At 39.8% G+C, this 20,932-nt stretch overlaps 1 protein-coding gene across 3 annotated transcripts in view; it reads right to left on the reverse strand.

The window, feature by feature from the left end:
• The window catches only part of LOC133506643 (tumor suppressor candidate 3), a 142,379-nt gene that overhangs the window by 54,383 nt on the left and 67,064 nt on the right, over positions 1-20,932 (reverse strand). For 2 of the 3 annotated variants that reach the window (XM_061830980.1, XM_061830983.1), the window contains exons 3-6: positions 12,370-12,487; positions 7,133-7,273; positions 5,127-5,267; positions 2,615-2,704 (exon numbers count right to left, since the gene is read on the reverse strand). In XM_061830980.1, coding sequence (XP_061686964.1) covers positions 2,615-2,704; positions 5,127-5,267; positions 7,133-7,273; positions 12,370-12,487 — 490 coding nt within the window. The remainder of the gene's footprint in view (positions 1-2,614; positions 2,705-5,126; positions 5,268-7,132; positions 7,274-12,369; positions 12,488-20,932) is intronic. The other variant, XM_061830982.1, reaches the window with a different exon arrangement.

Consider the following 20,932-nt stretch of genomic DNA (forward strand, 5'->3'; position numbering starts at 1 on the left):
TCTGTTCGGCTGTATATGCTAGCCTTGAGTTAAATTCTTCAGAAATTTAATTTTGACGATCACAGCTATGCTCATGACAAACCATTATATCTAGCAGTGTCTCCAGATGACTACAGTTCAGTTGAGGAGTTGTGTCACTGTCTAATACACTAATACCGATGACTGGATGAGCCAACATTTTATTCAATTACACCGCAAGAAAACAGAGATAATTGTTTTTGGCAATAAAGAAAATAAAATGGCTGTTAGTAAATACTGCTTTAGTCACTCTCTAAAAAACACATCCCAATTATAAACCCATGGTCTTCTGATAGATTCCGACCTCATTTTAAACAGTCAAGCCAAATCAATTACTAAAACTGCCTTCTACCATCTTGAGAAAATACCCAGAGTCAAGGCTTGCGGGTGTCAACCAGACCAGGAGAAGCTCATCCATGCTTTTGTCTCAAGTAGACTTGATAACGATGGGTTGTTTTAACTGACGTCACATTTTTTGCTGAATTACCCATACACAACTGCGTGCCACCATTTAACCTCTTTACCTAATGCCAACCAGTGTGGAAGCCTCCGGAATGCTCTCTGTTACCGTTTATGTTTTTGTGTTTCACGGGTGTCACGTTCTTCTTTTTTTCAGACAACTTGCCAATTCACTGAAGCTTTTTCCAGAGTTGCTAGTCGGCGCGCCCTTCAAAGCCTCACGACGAAGGGGCTTGTGATCTGGGATACATGTCCACCTTTGAAAGCGGGGACATCATCTCTCGCTTCCGATGAAAGACTTTGGACGTTCTGGGGCTCTGTGCTTCACGAAGACTTGGCTTTGTGGACGAGTGCCAGACGCTGCTATCACACTCCCTTGCTTCAACCTCCATCGTCCTGATCGTGTCGCCGAGCTAACAAGTTTAATCAATACTCTTTTCAAAAGGCCAACATTACAGTTAAGATCCTTTTTTGTTAGTCAGTTGAAAGATTCAAGAATTTTGTGAAATACTGGATTTGTTTATTCTTTTGTCTTTCTGCCTTTGACATCAAATTTTAAACAAGTAATAAACATTTCGATTTGCTTGTGGTGAACTAATATACAGGTTTTACGTTTTGAAAAAAAATGGAATAAATGGAGTTTGTTTCGATATTAAAAAAAAATATATATTCCACTGCCTTTCGCTTACCGTGTTAGCATACAGGTAAGTGCCAATATATATTTTCTTTTATGGGCACTTACCTGTATGCTAACATGGAAAATGAAAGGCGGTGGAATATGCTTTCATATCAACGAGGAGCTCAGCACACACTGCAGCAATTTTCGTTAGCTACAACAACCTAACTATAAAAAATAAGACTGAACTAACCATTTACAAAGTGTCTTGAGCAGACAAGTGTCCTATCCCACTGCTCCTCGTCTGTCACATATAGAAAAAGATCGAGGGCAGAATACTGCGCCATTGTGTCGCAGTCCTGAATCCCATGATGTGTGTATGCCAGTTAGCCTAGTAGTCAGTCTGGGCCTGATGTGGTGCTGGTCGCGTCTTCAATAAATGCAGTTAGAAACATAATGTCGTCCACTTTGCGTATGTATGAGTACCGAGCTTAGGGATAAAAAATGGCCGCAGTCCAAGGCAGGCACAACGGGTGACGTCACGTGAAAACAACCCATAATGGTCAATTGACTGAACTCCCCCAAAAGAGCATTAAACAGCTGCAGCTGATTCAAAATGCTGAAGCTCGGGTTGTTACCAGAACAAAGAAGTCAGAGCACATTACGCTAATTCAAGTCTTCACACTGGCTTCAAGTCAGCTTTAGAATCAACTTTAAAGATCTGCAACTGGTCTATAAATTACTAAATTGTTTAGGTCCTGAATACATGAAAGAAATGCTAATGGAGAATAAACTGAGTAGGGCTCTGAGACAGACTCGGGTCAAATAGTAGAGTGCAAAGTCCAAACCCAACGTGGTGAACCAGCATGTAGCTATTATGCTGGACACAAATGGAATAAGTTTCCAACAGAAGTGATCTCAGTGTAATTTTTTTAGTCCTGTTAAACAACTCTTAATTTTTTTCCTGATCCTTTTTAGAGTATTTCCACTTTTAAATACTGTATACTTCTTATATTGTTTTAATTTGACTTTTTTTCCTTCATTTTAAATGTTGATAAGATGTGTTTTTTCTTTGTTGCTAAATGCTTTTAATCATTTAAAGCATATTGAGTTACCTTGTGTATAAAATGGGTTGAAAACTAAGAAATTGCTTTGGTTTTGGAAAGTAATGCACACATTATAGTATTAGTTAACTTTTCAGGAAAACGATGAAAATAAAGAGGAAAAAATAAGCTGTGAAAATAGAAGCAGTGCCCATGGCAAAAAAGATAACTCCCATGGATTGGCGGAAGATGACTCTAAAATGTCTCTACAGTCAATAGCAGTAACACCTGTTGACTGCTCATAGCTACAGAACACTCGTATGGGGAAGGCTAAGACTGTCCTGTAAGCAGGTAACAACAGAAACAACAGAAAATGTAGTCACAAGGGATACAAATAGAGATGGGATTGTATGTGTTTGTGCGTGTGTTGGTGCATGCATGTATGTTAATGTGTTTGTGCGTACAATGTGACACTTACCACTTGTCCATTCTGGGGGTTTTTGTGCGCATAGGGAGGACCTCTTATGTGATTCCACATCTGACCGGAAGTCATCGCAAAAACAACACACTGAGTCAAGGTGGGAGTAAAGGTGGGGGAGAGAAGAAAATACATAATTTACACATAATACACACAAACACACATTTGTGTGTCTATATATAAATATATATAAATATATATATATAAATATATATATATAGACACACACACCATAATTTCTTGTGAATAATGGACCCTTGTAGTATAATGCACACCCTAAAAATTGACCTAAAAATTGTGGAAAACCCTTCTTCCTCTGTAAATATGAAAATGAGCATAATTGATTTGCTGGTGTCCATATGCTCAAAGCATTACGAATTATGGTATCTGCATTTTTATTCTGGTAAGTTTGTACTTTTATTCTGGTACGTTTTTCTAACAATTGCCAGTATCACAATACATTATAAGACCTGGTAATAATGAAGTTTGTGCATGTGCTTTTGTACTGGTAAAAAAAAATAAAATAAAACGTGTGGGTGTGTGTTTATACATGAGGGGGATATATCTATTGGTCGGTCGATTGTCAGAACAGAATCAATACCTCAACCAACAAAAAGAAATGCTCAATGATTGTATAACATTTTATTAGTCTTGTTTAGAACATGCATTATAGTCTTACATATTCAATAAACAATATAATAGATTAACATAAGAAACCTTTCTGCAAAAAACATTTGTGCATAGTGCAGTCTTTCTACTACATTACACATCCTGGGTAAAACCTTCAAAAGAAGCATCTGACACGTCTCCATGCTGAAAAAGACAATCCATTGCAGCTCCATTGATTCATCAATGTAGAATTTATCATTGATAACTTGGTCCAGTATCTCTTGCTCCGGTGCCCTCTGGATTTTATTATGAGCACCGGTCTCATCCACCTCCCGCAGAATGTTATCCTCTGTGCCATCCATGGCATTTGTGAGGCAATATTTTTTTAATCCCCTTGAATCTATTTCAGGGAAAGTGCATCCCAGGTCTCTTTTATCCATTCTTTTATTTTGACCGGTTCAGGTTTCCTTACATTGGCACCTGCAGTGAACATATGAGTCCCCGAAGTCATCCACTCATTCAATTTCTTCCGGATGTAGTTTTTAAAACGGCGATCGCATATGTCCATTACCTCCAACTGCACAGTCATGACCACAAGAATGATTAACATATCAGTTTTATTTTCTTTTGGGATTTGTTTGATGGCTGGCATGCGATGCCAACGAAAGGGATCCGGGATCAGCATTTGCTAGAAAATTGCTTGTGGTTCCACCAGTCATTGCTAAGCACCTCAATCATCCATCCTTTTGAGTGCCATGTCACTATGATGCTCTTTGGACAGTCTAGGGAAGATAGTTTTTTTTAAGATTATGTATGGATTCATCTTATTCCCATCTCCAATATGTCCATCATTAGAGTAAAGTTTGTTTTTCTCATTCCCAGTGCTTTATCTTCACTGTTTTCTCCCACCTTTCTGATCGATTGTATGAGTGGTTGGCAAATCAAAAGTGAGGGGTGTTTGATCGGCATTTTCTATAAACCCAATTTGTACTCTCGGTGCTTTCTCAGCCGAATGATGAACTCCTGATATTTTGTCAGTTTATCCTCATAATCGGCTGAAAGATGTGCAATTGTTGTTCTGCACCAAACAGAGACATTGTGCCTCCTCATAAATAAGTAGGATCAATTCGCTGATAGCCGATGTCTTGGTTATCTTTACAGTATTCCTCATCATTCCTCATTATTGTCAGAGCTTTGAGACAAAGTTCAACAGTGTTGATTGGGCAACCAGTTGTCCTCTGTTCAGGTACAATCTCTGTCAGCTCTTCCTCCATCACTGGAAACTGTGTGACTTTCACAGGTCCCCAAGCTCTTACATGTGCTTATCAGCGGAAGATTTTGTGATTCATTTTCCTCTACAATCTCACCTTCATTTCACCCATTTTGAGCTGCCGTACTGCTTTGTGGTTTCCCACGTCTTCAACAGCAGTGACTATTTTTCTTTTAAAAGTGCCTCTCTAACTGGTTCTTTTAGTCTATATTTTCTATCTTTGCTGAAGTTAAAACATAACACACAGGTATCCATTTCTGCTGTTTAGTAGCAGTAGCTAACAATGATTACATGGCAAACTGCTGCGAGAAAAACAGGAATCTCAGATTGGCAGCGTACATTACTTTAATATACATAAATGTGTAACATTAGACAGCACATATATAAGTGTACACCTTTTTCACCACCCTTAGGCTCCCTTATACAATGATACAATGTTATTTTCTTTTTTATCCAATTATACCAAAGTAATCGATAGACTTTTTTAAATATTTGCGCATTATTCACAAGAAATTCATATGTATATACATAGAGACAGAGAGAGAGAGAAACACAGAGAGAAAGAGAGCATTATAAACAGTATTTGATGAACTATTTAATTCATTTTAAGAGAGTGAGTGTTTTAGTCTATACCAGTGCAGCCATGGCCCATCCAGTCTTGTTGTATATAAATTCCAAGTTGTTTCTTCTCAAGTACAGTAGACCTCCGACAAGAGACACCAACAGAGCCAAAGCAATGGTCCCTGAATAATTAGGTGGACGGAAGACACGGATCTAGAGAGATGGACATAAGGAAATGGTTTCACAACATACATTTCTCAAGACTCAAAATATTTGGAGCATTGCACCCAGGTTCCAGTGGTCATCCAACTTTGACAGTCAGTCATTTTAGGGAAACCTTGTCATGCTGCGATTATCATCTTATCTGAGTGCATGGGTTTGTACCACCATTTGAGTTCAAACATTTGTTGCTACTTAAACTGCAACTATTGATGCTAAATGTAAGCATCTCATTGATGTTTCATACTCTTTGTTAGCATTATGCTAAATCATTTTTTTTTTAAACAGAAGGATAAAGTATCTAAGTAAGTAAGTAAGTTTCTTTCAGCTTGTCCCGTTAGGGGTCGCCAGATGCCCTTCCTGACGCAAACCCTCTTGGGGAGTATGTGATTGGTTAAAATACACAGCATAAAAGACTGTCTCATGTTTGGTTAGACAATGGATTTCAGGAGGGAGTATCATCAAACAGATTGAAGTCTCTTTGATGACTTTTTCAATGTTTGGCAAACTGCTGCTTATTGTGAAGTAAGTTGAACTGCGTTAATTGCTACCATACAGAACTCAATTTTGGGCTTGTAAGTCAAAGCAAAACAATATATATATGTGTGTATATATATCTCATTAGAACACTATTTCTAAACAAGCAATTAAAAAGTAAATATGATCAAGACTTAATATTTTAGGTAATATCCTTTATTCCGTTTGCTTTGTTTTGTTGCTTCAAGTTTGTAACCACTTACATCCCTAACTTGGTAAACGTACTAAGAGGAGATTTCATTGCGCTAACAAAAGAGTAATGTTTGGATGCTGAGGTTTACACCTCTTCCATTGTTATGATGTGGAGACGAGTTCCAGCAGACTTTTACAGTTATATGCGGCTTTAAAAAGGGTGTACTTTGGTATCCATGAGCTTCATTTAGAATTTCTACATTTTTTGGGAGTGTAGACAATTTTACAATCCAGACAGTTTCTGTCTCAATAAACAAGGGGTTAAGTTATCGGCTACCAACATTTTTGGCAGTGTATGTCAATCAGCAGCATGAAAGAAAAACATTGGCCTTTTGACACAGATGAAGAACAAATGGAGCATGAGTCTCAAACTGTAACTAAACATTAAGAGAAATTAGATAAAACGACACAAGGTGAAGATGGAGTTACCAGTGTCACCCAAACAACTGGATAAATAAGATGAAGTAGCACTTGGAATCTCTCGAACCCTACCTAACCCATTGGAGCAAATCCAAAACTGACACTCACTATCATCTCACCTAAATGGTCTATGTGATGGACAGGATGAAGGACCTTGTCAATGTTAGAATCCAAATCACACAATCCAGAGAACATCTTCTTTTCCCCCTCTCCAAAATCTAACATCCATACATGCAAAGGGCCCCTCCTCCACCCATGAAAAATCTTAATATTCAAATCTGACTGATATGTGCGGAGTCCGAATTAGATACAAGAACAATATACAAGAAAAAACAGGAGCTGAGGCTTATTGTGCCAGTCATTTGCTTTCAAAGGTTCACTGCCACCAGGCAGAAAAATGGGTTTTCTTTTGCACAATACAGAGTCAAATGTAAAATCTAAATAGTGGCATGTGTGTGAAAAGATTGTTAGAATTCACAGTTAAAAAAAAAAAAAAACATGCCAGACTTGAATGAGAGGTAATTTTTTGTCGGATTCTGATACTGCAGTTATTGTTATAAATACAAATGCAATGAGTTAACTTTTTGGAATTGTTTTTCAACTACAGGCTGGTGGCATGTTAACAAAGTGAGTGTGCTATGGTCATTTTCCTAATGAGACTGCGCTACTTCACCCCACTCAAAAACAGTCCTCCTATGTGTTTAACATACCTGGACATCTGTACGGTCTGCAATCCACTTAGCCAGTTGCTCTGAAGCAAAGCCAATCCTCTGTAGGTCAAATGTGTCTGCTCTTTTAGGCTTTCCCTTTGGTGGAAAATGTATAAAGGTTGGTGCGCTGTTCATGTTCAGCTACAAAATAAAAAGAGAAAATTAATCATGAATTATTGTGTGTTTACAATGTAACTCATTTGTGGTCACATATATCACTTGAAACTGACAAAAGTAAATCGAAATAACCATGAAAATTAATCAATGAAAACTAGAAAGGAGTTTTGAATTTTGGTTCAATAGAATTATAAAAAAAATAAACTCATCGAAAAGGCCTGGACAAAATGATGGCACCTTTAACTTGATATTTTGTGGCACAACCTTATGAGGCAATCACTGCCATCAAATAACTTGTAACTTTCAATGAGACTTCTGCACCTCTCAGCAGGCATTTTGGGACACCTTGGAGCAAACTGAATGAAAATATGTCTCAGGTTTGAAGGGTGCTTTCATAATTAAAAACATATATTTTTGTCAGATTTAAGTTATTTCTAGACCAATGTCAGGTTTCTAAAAAAAAACTTTTTCTTTTCATTAAGACAATTGTTCCAATATTTTTTTTCCATGCATGTAGCATGTAACAGCTTTATATCCATCTATATGCAAAAAAATCTTTTAAAATAATTTTCAGAATACAAAAAAATGAAATAACTATAATATAAAAATAACATTTTAGAATCCTCATATGTGTCTGCTGGAACTATCAAACATTTTCCATTACTGTGCATTTAAGCTGTTTTCCAGCAACAGAAACTGTTACCTCTTAAAAATATTTCAATATTTATTTAGGTCGAAACTTATTTCTTCTTTTCCTACTACTGTATACATTTATGCTGCTGGGTGGATTTTTGTTCGACCTAAGAACTGTGCCTTGAAAAATACTTTATAAGACACTGTTTCACACATTTTGCTCCAAGATGCTGCAACAATCTTCTGATTTAATCATAGCTTTGATGCCTTCAATGCCTCCAGGACCTGTTGTACCAAAGCAGGACCTCAGCAAAACAGTCAGCTAGACAGCATAAGAACCTCCAGCAACTTCACTTAACTGACACACTTCATTTGCTGATAATTTATCTATAATTAATCTAAACAAAATGACCTCATTTGCATTCATGCATGATTACATTTTAAGTGATGTCCTAAAAATCGTATCAGTCAATTTTAATGGGACTGTGAGCATGGATTGTACCATAAAAAGCAAATTGGCTTTAAAAAGCATGTGCTTTGAACACTTGGAGAAGGCGTTTGTGTCCCTCAGGGAGTCCTTTGTGGATGCTCTGGGAGTATGGTGATGCGGACTCCCAGATATGAGCACATTTGGTCCCTGTGAACAACCACTTTTGTCAACATTACTGCCAGATTTTTTTTTTGGATGTCATAGTGGAGCAGCTTTAAAGCATTGGCCTCATAGTTCTGAGGACACAGGTTCAATTCCGGGCCCCGTCTGTGTGGAGTTTTCATGTTTTCCCCGTGCTTGTGTGGGTTTTCTCCAGGCACTCCAATTGAGTGCGACTGTTGTCTGTCACCATGTGCCCTGCGATTGGCTGGCAAACAGTTCAGGGTGTGCCCTGTCTCCTGCCAGACAATAGCTGGGATAGGCTCCAGCACTCCTGGAACCCTTGTGAGGATAAGTAGTTAGGAAAATGGATGGATGAAAACCGCCAGATTTTTTTCCATTGACAGTTGAACTCAGTCAAGGGTGCCCTTTTTTTTACTAATTCTTCATGGAAAGAATTTCAAAGGGGTCCCTGTTGTATGCCCCAAGTATCACGTCTCTGATTTTTGTAAATATTGTTCTGTTGACTTCATCAAGCCGTGATCCTCAACCTGGTTTGCAGCAGTGTGTGAAGGGGGTTGGGCTGAGAATAAGCACCTCCAAATCAGAGACCGTGGTCCTCATCTGTAAAGGGTGGATTACCTTCTCCCTTTTGCGGATAAATTGTTTTGGGTATGTTCCACCAGGAGGAGACCCTGGGTAAGATCCAGAATTCCAATGAGAGACATTGTATATCAGATGGCCTCGAAACACCTTGCGATCTTTTTGGAAGAACAGGATGAATTGGCTGGGGAAAGGAAAATCTGAGTTTCCCTGCATAGGCTTCTGCCACCAACCCAGCATTTGTGAAAGATGGATGGACATAGAGAGGGAGAGACCAAAGTTACTACCTACAGTGAAGAAAATAAGTATTTGAACACCCGGCTATATTACAAGTTCTCCCAGTTAGAAATCATGGAAGGGTCTGAAATTTTCATCATAGGTGCATGTCCACTGAGATAATCTAAAAAGAAAAATCCAGAAATCAATGTATGATTTTTTTTTAACGATTTCTGTGACACAGCTGCAAATAAGTATTTTTAATACCTGTCTATAAGCTAGAATTCTGACCCTCAAAGACCTGTTAGTCCGCCTTTAAAAGTCCACCTCCACTCCATGTATTATTTGAATCAGATGCACCTGTATGAGGTCGTTAGCTGCATAAAGACCCCTGTCCACCCCATACTATCAGTAAGACAAGAACTTGTAACATGACCAAGACCAAAGAGTTGTTCAAAGAGACCAGAGACAAAATTGTACAACTCCACATGGCTGGAAAGGGCTACGGAGAAATTGCCAAGCAGCTTGGTGAAAAAAGGTCCACTGTTGGAGCAATCATTAGAAATTCGAAGAAGCTAAACATGACGGTCAATCTTATTGGAATGGAGCCCCATGCAATATATCACCTCGTGGGGGCTCAATTATCCTTAGAAAGGTAAGGAATCAGCCCAGGACTACACAACAGGACTTGGTCAATGATCTGAAAAGAGCTAGGACCACCGTTTCAAAGGTGACTGTTGGTAATACAATAAGATGTCATGATATGAAATCATGCATGGCAAATAAGGTTTCCCTGCTTAAACCAGCACATGTCAAGGCCCATCTTAAGTTTGCCAATGAACCATTTCGATGATACAGATGAGTCATCGGAGAAAGTTTTGTGGTCAGATAAGAACAAAATGGAACGTTTTGATCATAATTCCACTAACTGTGATTGGAGGATGAAGAATGATGAGTTCCATTCCAAGAACACCATACCTACTATGAAGCATAGGGGTGGTGGCATCATGCTTTGGGGGTATTTTTGTGCACAACGGACAAGACGACTGCACTTTATTAAGGAGAGGATGACCACGGTCATGTATTGTGAGATTTTAGGGAATAACCTATTTCCCTCAGTCAGAGCATTGGCTCCATAAGAAGCATATCAAGGTTCTGGCATGGCCTAGCCAGTCTCTGTGTTTCTCAGCGACAGCCCAGAAACCTGTCTGATCTAGAGATGATCTGTGTGGACTAGTGGGCCAAAATCCTTCCTACAGTATGTGCAAACCTGGTGAACAACTACAGGAAAGGTTTGACCTCTGTAATTGTAAACAAATGCTACTGTACCAAATATTAACATTGGTTGTCTCAGATGTTCAAATACTTACAGTATTTGCAGATGTATCACACATTGTGATTTCTGTATTTTTTCTTTTTAGATTATCTCTATCACAGTGAACATACACCTACGATGAAAATTTCAGACCCCTCCATTATTTCTAAGTGGGAAAACTTGCAATATAGCAGGATGTTGAAATACTTCTTTTCTTAACTGTATATTGCCTGAATTCAAGTATAATCTAGTTAATGTTGCAAGTTTGTTTGCTCTGAATGTTGATCAAGTATGTCTTGAAATGTGAAGTCTTTTTTTCCGAGTTACAGGTAGACTTCCTAAGTGAGCACTGGCTCATCTCATCAGTGTTAATTTGCATTACACACAATAAGAGACAAAATGACAAGTAACAAAAGGGAATGGAACCTTCTGTCTGATGGACCTATTGTACATGCACTCCACTTTATAAATTCATATTCATTAGCATCTCTGTTTAACCTCACCTTTCCAGAGAGCTGCTTTTTTATCTTTTACATCTGTACGAACATTTGTATAATACAATTGTAAGAGGAATAGCCACATTATTGCAGGGCTGTTGTGTAGTTGACAAAGGAGTGCCAATAGGCTAGACCGGACAGGCTAACCTAACATTAGCATTGACATTTCATTCGTTATTTCAAATATAATATAATAAATGAATAATAAACTTCAAACATTAATGCTATTCAAGTGAAAACTCTGTAAGAGTTGGCAATGGCAGATCTGGTCCATCAATGAGAGACTATTAGGAATTAACACTATCAACTGAATGTTGTATCAGCACGGCACAGCAAAGCCAGCTGCCAAGGTTTGACAAATTTGTACCTCTTAGTGCCCGGATTTGACAGTAGATGTGGATCAATAATGACACGACTATGCCAAAAGAGACTGCATATGTTAAAAAGAAAAAGTAGAAAAAGGAAATTACAGAAAAACATGATTAAATTTTATGTCATGGAACATGAAGTATAGGTTTAAAGAGTCTTTCATTGTTTTGATTGATGCATGACAGAATGGTGTACTCATTAGTGTAAGGCAGTTAATGTTCTACTTAAATCTGCCTACACAGTAAAAGTTTCTTAATGGTAACACTTTGTACTCAGGTATAATTTTTTCTAAATATAATTATCAGTTTTCTCAAATGGTGATGAAACTTATTTGAGTTTACTAGTACAAAGGATTAGATTGTGATCAAAATCGGTAGACAGTTTGTAAACTACAACAGATTGAAAAAGAGTCGAATCTTAGTGCATGTGATTGTGAAAAGAATATTCCATTTGCAAAATGTGTCATGATCCTGCCGCTCCAGCACGACCTGTGCGCTGATTGTGGCGCACACCTGCGTCTCATGCGGGCTGATTAGTCTGTGTATTTATATCACCCCGATGACGATTGGTCCCCGCCAGTTCGTTGATCTTCATGTCCCGTTCGTGTGCTCAGGTATCCCTAATCAAACATGTGTGTACCGACCTTCGGCCGTTCTCCGACCAACCTTGTAAGCCTGACTCCTTCGTTACTTCTGCCTGCTTTGATTGTTCTCCTGTGTACCGACTCCTGCCTGCCCGCTCACCTGCTCTCTTCGCCCGACGTCCCAACTACCGTTGTTGCACCCGACTGCCTGCTCGATCCCCTACCTCTGCAACGTTTCTCCTTGAACTACCTTGCATCTTCCGAGTCCTGCAAAATGGGTAACATTCAAAATCCAATTAAATAAACAATAGTAACCTGTTGGAAAACATCCGCTCCTTCATCATAGTCCACTACGGTGAAGAATAGCTTGTTTGAGAAAGCAGATGAGTAGCGCCATGAATTTGCCAGGACCTGGTACTCCTCATTTGCTTGCCTAGAAGATATAAATGTAAGAAATGAGGGCAAATTTAATCTAAGCATTCATTTCAGGTCTAAGCAAACAAATGTAATGTATATCTCAATAGTAGCAATACTAACCATTCTCTTTGCTAGCTAGCACATTTGATTACAAATGCCATTAAATGTTGCTCCATTGTTAAAACGCTCTTGATGTGAAGTATGACAAAATATAACGTCTCATGCTGTAATTCCATTATTCAGTGCAGTTAACCCCTTCCAAAATATTTTTTAAATCTCTTATTTTACCATCTTAAAGCATAAATGTATGAAAAATTATGTCTTGTATGATCCATAAACAGTTCAAATGTATCTGATAACATTAACCTTAAAAATAAATGTTTTACAGATTATTTAAATAAAAAAAAATAGATCAAGATGACACCTAACAATTTGGACGGTCCGCACTGAATGGTGAGCGTGCTTTCACAACGCAAGAGACAGACTGCACGATATCCAGAGTCAAAAACATGGCAGTCCCTCTAGTGTTGACTCGGAAAAGCAGCTACTATGTGACAAACTTTATCTTTTAACAATTTTGTTTTCCTTTTTCAGAGGTGGTTTCTTGCTTCGCTTTTCTCCCTTCTCCTTCACCAGCTTCTTTAACATTGATAATCTGCAAAAAACCCATTTGAGAATCTCACCAACAACTACATCAATGCCAACTCATCTGTCATGGAGAATATCAGTTTCCACCCTGAGCTGCCTCAGAAGGGGAAGAAGACAGATTCCTGTACTTTGACTGTTGATCCTCTTTTTCACCCAAAACACAGGTCAGTGTCGTCCTTTCAATCAACAAGAAATTGTCACTTTCAACTTGCGTTAGAAATAAATCATCAAGCTTAAAAACAGTTTGGAATTTACAAAGCAACAGGTCAAGGAACTTAAAATTAGATCATGCTGCGCTCCGATCAAACAAGATATCAACCAATGAAACATGATGTCAATGACAGTGGAATTTAAAACTCTCAGATTTAAAGTGCCACTGACACCTAAAACATAAAATTTAGTGTGTTGTTAACCCAAAGAAATCTGCCGGAATGGACTCATACGTTTATTCACAGCAAGTCAGAATGTTGCCGTATATTGATTTGTTCCATCTCCTGCCATGAAAAGTCTCTCCAGGATTTTGTGTTGAGGAAGAACCAGGAAGTGACGTTTTTTTGCAGTAGCAGGGTCCAGTGTGAATACCTAGTCCACCGGCAAGAAATTACCTGATTTTTCTGCGTGTTAGCCAAAATGCCAGCTCGTTGTGTTGCTCGATTTTGCTATAATACTAGGGAGGATGGATTTACTCTTCACAAGTTTCCAAAAGACCCGATTCTTTGTGAAAAATGGATTGCACAGGTGCAAAGGAGTTTTGTGTGTTCCAAATGACAGGCAGGTGTGTATAGAGCTATTTAAAAAAAAAAAATGATTGGGGGGGCAACTAATTTATCTCATAGTTTATAGCATATGTTATGTAATAATTCAGAATAAATCCCCTTGGTCAAACCAGCAAAATCTAATAAAGCACTTGTGTTGCGTTTAAGACAATTTAATCTCACACAATACAAGACAAAATAATAACAAAACAGAAGTACAAAGACAGTTTAGTGGCGTGTAACACTAGCTAACTAGCCAAACAACGTAAAGTCGCCAAACTCCAATGTTATTTCCAGTGAATGTTCCAGGAAGGCAGTGTGGTGTCCGTGTACTTGTCCGAAAGCAGGAGTATTAATAAGTCCTTCTCTCAGAACGTAACAAAAGTTCAGGGTCATAATAATTTAAAGTACGTAAGTTAGGGGTGCTAAATGTGTCGATGCGCGCGTGCCGGTGTGACAATCTGAATGATCCCACGTGCTGAAAAATCTCGTTGTGATTAATGCGCATGTGTTACTAAGAGGAATTTTGGGTACGTATCTTACGCGTACTGGGAAATCCCCCGGTCTCATAGTTCCCGTTCTTCTACATAGAGGGAGTTAACATATGTTATATCCTAACCCAAACCTTACCTTAAAACAAAAGTTGATATGAAGATATACACATAGAGTGAAGAAAAAAAGTATTTGAACAGACTGCTGTATTGCAAGTTCTCCCACTTAGAAATTAAGGTGGGGTCTGAAATTTTCATCGTAGGTGCATGTCCACTGTGAGAGAGATAATCTAAAAACAAAAATCCAAATATCACAATGAATGAGGTTTTTAAGATTTATTTGTGTGATACAGCTGCAAATAAGTATCTGAACACCTGAGAAAACCAATGATAATATTTGGCACAGTGGTCTTTGCTTGGGATTACCGAGGTCAAACCTTTCCTGTAGTTGCTCACCAGGTTTGCACACACTGCAGGAGGGATTTTGGCCCTCTCCTCCACAGAGATCTTCTCTAGATCAGACAGGTTTCTGGGCTGTCGCTGAGAAACACGGGAGTTTCAGCTCCCTCCAAAGATTTTCTATTGTGTTTAGGTCTGGAGACTGGCTAGGCCATGCCAGAACCTTGATATGCTTCTTATGGAGCCAATGCTCTGACTAAGGGAAATCGGTTATTCCCCAAAATCTCACAATACATGACCGTGGTCACCATCTCCTTAATACAGTGCAGTCCCATGTGCAGAAAAACACCCCAAAGCATGATGCTCCCACCCCCATGTGTCACAGTAGGGTTTGTGTTCTTGGGAACTCATCATTCGTCTTCCTCCAAACACAGTTAGTGGAATTATGACCAAAAAGTTTCATTTTGGTCTCATCTGACCACAAAACCTTCTCCCATGACTCCTCTATATCATACAAATGGTCATTGGGAAACTTAAGACAGGGCTTGACATGTGCTGGTTTAAGCAAGGAACCTTCCATGCCATTCATGATTTCAAACCATGACGTCTTAGCGTATTACCAACAGTCACCTTGGAAACGGTGGTCTCACCTCTTTTCAGGTCATTGACCAAGTCCTGTCGTGTGGTTCTGGGCTTATTCCTCACCTTTCTAAGGATCATTCCGACTCCACGATGTGATATCTTGCATGGGGCTCCACTCCAGTTGAGATTGACTATCATGTTTAGCTTCTTCCATTTTCTTATGATTGCTAACAGTGGACCTTTTATTCCACCAAGGGACTTGGCAATTTCTCCGTAGGCCTTTCAAGGCATGTGTAGTTGGACAATTTTGTGTCTGGTGTCTTTGGACGGCTCTTTGGTCTTGGCGATGTTATACAAGTTTGTGTCTTACTAATTGTATGGGGTGGACAGGTGTCTTTATGCAGCTAACAACCTCACACAAGTGCATCTGATTCAGGATAATACATGGAGTGGAGCAGCACCGGGATCGTTCAGACAGTCACACCGGCATTTGCTGGTGGCCGGTGTTTGCAGACGCGGAGGTGGGTCGGTGGTGTGCGTGGAGGAGAAAAGAGATCTCCCCCACATAGGCGACCAGTGTCTGGGCACCCTTGATGTACTTATTGTACTTCGCCCGGCATGGGTCCTCCTGAGTACGCTGCATACACAAGACTTGTAAAAGTGTTGGGAAATCGAACAATTATGGGCCAGTCATTTTGAATATTTGATCGTGTTCCTAGTCCTCCTAGTCTGTCTGTCGGGGAGTCTGTTGTTAGTAGAAGTGATCCGCATATCATCTAAATATGGGTCGAAATCATAGGGCAATATGCCCCTGGTCACTCCGCTTGATTGTGACATGTTCTCTCCTTCAAAAAGAGCTTCAGTTTCAGAAGGGGCGACAGAAAAATGAAGAAATCTCTCTTGTTTATCTGCCATAGCAGGTGGCGCAGCGTGTTCTCTATGGCGACTGTCGCCGTGTGACATCTGCAAATGATGTCGCAGGAAATTTGGGGGCTACTGGGTTGTCGAGTGAGACTTTCACAACTTTGTGCTTTAATAAAAAGCTCGCCGCTCACTTTTTCGGACTCGTATTATCATCAAAGTGATTAATATTATATGTAGTTTTGATAACAATACCCATTTTAAATATGTATATTTTAGTGTCTATTGCTCTTTAAATATAAAACCATGAAAGAAACCACACTGGACATTTAATGATGAAGCATGCGTGACAATTTCATTTTCTCGGGCATTCCAGAAAAGAGAACCCGAGGACCTTATTAAAAGGTCCAAACTCAAGATACAGCAAGATACATTCAACTAGATTACATTTAACCATGTTCAGTGATTAATAGGGCCCCGTCCAGGAAACCAATCACATCTCAACATTGCAAAGTTTGGACACTACAAATAAAAAATGTTCATGTAAAAACAAATCAATCAATCAATCCATCCACCTATCCATCCATTTCTTAGCCACTTATCCTCATGAGGGTTACGGGAGTGCTGGAGACTATCCAAGCTGTCAACGGGCAGGAGGCAAGGTACACCCTGAACTGGTTGCCAGTCAATCGCAGGGCACACAGAGACAGACAACAGTCGCACCCACAATCAAACCTAGGGGCAATTTAGGTTGTCCAATTAATCTTGCATGTTTTTGGGCTGTGGGAGGAAACCGGATTGCCCGGAGAAAACCTATGCAGGCACGGGGTTAACTTGCAAACTCCACACAGGCGGGGCCAGGATTGAACCCGGGTCCTCAGAACTGTGAGGCCAATGCTTTATAGCTGGGTCAACGTGCCTAGAAAAAAAAAAAAATGATGTTATTATCGAAGTCGCTTATCCTCACAAGGGTTGTGGGAAAGTTTGAGCCTATCCCTCCTACCTCGTGCCTCTTGTAAAAACAAAAACCAAAAAATCTTTTGGAATAAACAACTAGTTCCCCAAGTAAATCAACTTGGGCTGTAATATCTTTTGCCCTTAATGAACAACCGTGAGAAAGGAAAATGAGCATGGGTAGTTGTCGACATGTTCGCCGACGGTCAACTATTTCGTGATGGTATCGTTCTTATTTTTAATCATTATCACTTGTCCAAAGCTTGGATTTTTTTTTCATTTTCTTGAGTCAAACAAAAAAACAGAATCACACATCACACCAGCATGAATCCTCACTCGTCTCTGTTTCACTGTTCTTCTCGTTTTAACTGCCATCAAACACAATCCTCACAACACGCTCCCTAAAGACTACACATAATATCTCCTATTGTTTGTTTTCTATGTTTTATGTTTGTTTCCTACCCTTTTCTGTACCATGGCTTTGCTGTAGTTAAATATATCATCCTTATCGCCTTCTTTAAATGACATCTATCAACATAATACCAGAAAATTTGCTGCAAACTGTCAAAAAATGACTAGGAATAGCTCAAACCTATTCGATTCAAAATTACGATACATACACAGACCCATTATATGTCACACTTAATTTTTGTGTCATGGAATGTCGAAGCCAATCAAAGCGCATTAAGATTCTGGATTATATGACTAAATTTAAAACAGACCTTCTCCATTGGTCTGGATTGTTGACCTCAGGAATTTGAAGTCGTCCACCCTCGCCATCTCTTCTCGCTGGAGCTTCACTCTTCCCCCTCCTCCCCTTTCATTCACACGCATATATTCTGTTTTAATTCGGCTAATCTTCATTCCTCTCCATTCCAGCGTATGCCTCAATCTTTATAATTGTTCCTCCATCTCTTCCCTGCTTTCACTGCATATCACAATATCATCTGTGAACATCATGGTCCAAGGGGTTTCCATTGTAACCTCATCTGTCAGTCGATCCATTACAACAGCAAACAGGAAGGACCTCAGACCTGATCCCTGAGGCAGTCCCACCTCCACCTTAAATTCTTCTATTACATTTACGGCACACCTCACCACTGTTCTGCAGCAGATGCAATACCACAGTTTCTCTCGTGGTCCTCTGTCATAGGATTTCTCTAGATCCACAAAGACACAATGTAGCTCCTTCTGACCTTCTCTGTACTTTTCCACTAGCATACTCAAGGGAAATAATTCATCTGTGGTACTCTTTCTAGGCATGAAACCATACTGTTGCTTGCAGATACTTACCTCTGTCCCGAGTCTATCCTCCACTACTGTTTCCCATTACTTAATTGTGTGCCTCATCAACTTTATTCCTCTATAGTTCCCACAGCTTTGCACATCGCCTTTGTTCTGAAAAATGGGAACTAGCGCACTTTTCCTCCATTCCTTAGGCATCTCCTCGCCCGCTAGTATTCCACAGCCATTTCTCCAAATTGCACGGTGTTGAGGGTGATTGAGGAAGAGAGGTGTGGGCAAAGTCTGACAGACTGTGGATGGTTTGTGAGAAAGTCTTTAATCAAGCAGTGAATGGAAGTAGATAGTTCGAGGAGGGAGAGTTTGTCAGCTGAGATGCTATTAAAGGCTGAGCTAAAGAAGAAGAAGAAGAAAAGCATGCTCACATAGTTCCCTTGGCATTTCAGGTGGGTCAATGCAGTGTGGAAAGCTATTGTGATAGCATCCTTGGTGGACCGGTTTCCTCTGTAGGCAAACTGGTTGCGGTCAAGTGAGGGAAGGAGTGAGCCCCTTACGTGGCATAAACTAGCCTCTCAAAGTACTTCATAACCACATGTGCGTGCAACAGGCCTGTAATCATTTTGATCAGGGGTGTCCAAACTTTTTACCCAAAGATCTACTTTTCAAGCAGCCAGCCTCTCGCGAGCTCCCGAGGTCGAGGGGTGTGGGAGAATGACGCTCCCAATTTTGTGTACTGTATTGTCTGTGCTTTCATCCTGGATCAGGCTGTGCCAAGGTGGAATTTTAAAATCACACACCATCTCATCCTGCACTTTCTACTTTTGCTTCAGATCAGACCTTTCACACTCAGAAAAGAGAAAATCTCGTCCAGTTTAACCACTTTTTCCTTCGATTATTCACGCACTCCAACAGTTATAGCATCTTAAAAGAGCAGCATTTCTTCTTTAACTTTCTCCATTAATATCAAAAGTAAACATAAGCAGCATGTCGAGCCCGTCCTTGCTCTTATAAAACACATTGATGGGCTGCGTAAGTACCGTAACTCTGTAATCATGAGTGTATGTCTTTATGAGTGAGGATGGGGTGGGGGGTGTCAGGTAAACTAGGGGGATAAAAAGTGTGGTGAAGCAGCGGTCGTTGTGAGAGAACGTTCCATGGGGTGCCTAAAACAACACTGGATGCTGCACTCTCTCTTTTGCTCAAGGTCCATGAACAGGAATGGGCCCATCCTGAAGGCGTTAGCATTATAGCTGGGGATTTTAACAAAACCAATCTGAAGACTGTACTTCCGAAGTTCCACCATTATGTTAAATGTCTAACAAGGGGTGAAACACTTTAGACCACATGTACATGAACATCAACCACAACTGCAGAACCACACCGCTCCCCAACATTGGTGAGTGAGACTGCATCTCTCTGCTGCTCATCCTTTCATACAGCTCCCTTAGATGCAGATCCCGGCCCACCACAAAGAATGTAACAACCTGCCCAGAGACTGCACTCAGTAAACTTCAAGACTGCTGCTTTGTGCGCTTTGAATCATCTTGGCAACACCCAGCTTCTCCAGTGCTCCCCCCACGCTCCAGTAATTCAGTAATACAAAAAGTGGCAAATAGGGACCTGTCCAAATAGTTTAAATGGGAAATGAAGTGCACTCCAATAGCCCTTTATCTACAATATCACAGTCCCCAAAGCACTTTACAAAACCTCATCTCACACACGTTCAGATTCAATGGGCGACTCGTGCTACGCAAGGCGCTGCCTGGCCGACTGGGAGCATATTAGTGTTCAGTGTCTTTCCCAAGAACACTTAGACACATGGAGAGTAAGAGTTTGGATTAGAACCAGCTACTTACTCATCAGTCAGTGGACGACCCACTCTACCTATTGAACCACAACTGCCCATTTAGTTACATTTCACTTCCCATTGTTTTTGTTTTTTTCTGTCACATCCCTTGAAAGGTCGACTGACACGTAAAGGATGATTTTTAGTATGTTCTTAATAAAATAAAAAAAGGCAGCCAGAATGGACCTATCCGTTTTTTCACCACACATCATGATGTTGTCGTATATGGATTTTTGGATCTCCCGCCTTGAAAATCCTCACGAGGAGAAGAACCATGAAGTGATGTTTTTTGCAGGAGTGGGGTCAAGTGTTTATGTTGGTTTATACCTCTGGTACCAGTGAAAAATGACTTGTTTTTTTTCATCGTGTTTGCAAAAATGCCGGCTTGTCGTATTGCTGGATTTTGCTTGAACAATCGGCATAATGGATGAACTCTTCACACTTTTTCAAAAAACCCGGTTCGTCGTTAAAAATGAATTGCACAGGTGCAAAAGACGAGAGCTTTGTGGGTTATAAATGACTGGTAGGTGTATATAGCGCTATTGAAAAAAAAATAGTAGTATGGGACTAATTTGTGTGAATTTAGAATAAATCCCCTTTGTAAAACCGACAACATATGATAAAGCACTGGTATTGCGTTTAAGGCAATTTAATCACACACACAATAAAATTTATTTTTCTTT

The sequence above is a fragment of the Syngnathoides biaculeatus genome, chromosome 9, assembly GCF_019802595.1.
Source record: "Syngnathoides biaculeatus isolate LvHL_M chromosome 9, ASM1980259v1, whole genome shotgun sequence".
Lineage (NCBI taxonomy): Eukaryota > Metazoa > Chordata > Actinopteri > Syngnathiformes > Syngnathidae > Syngnathoides > Syngnathoides biaculeatus.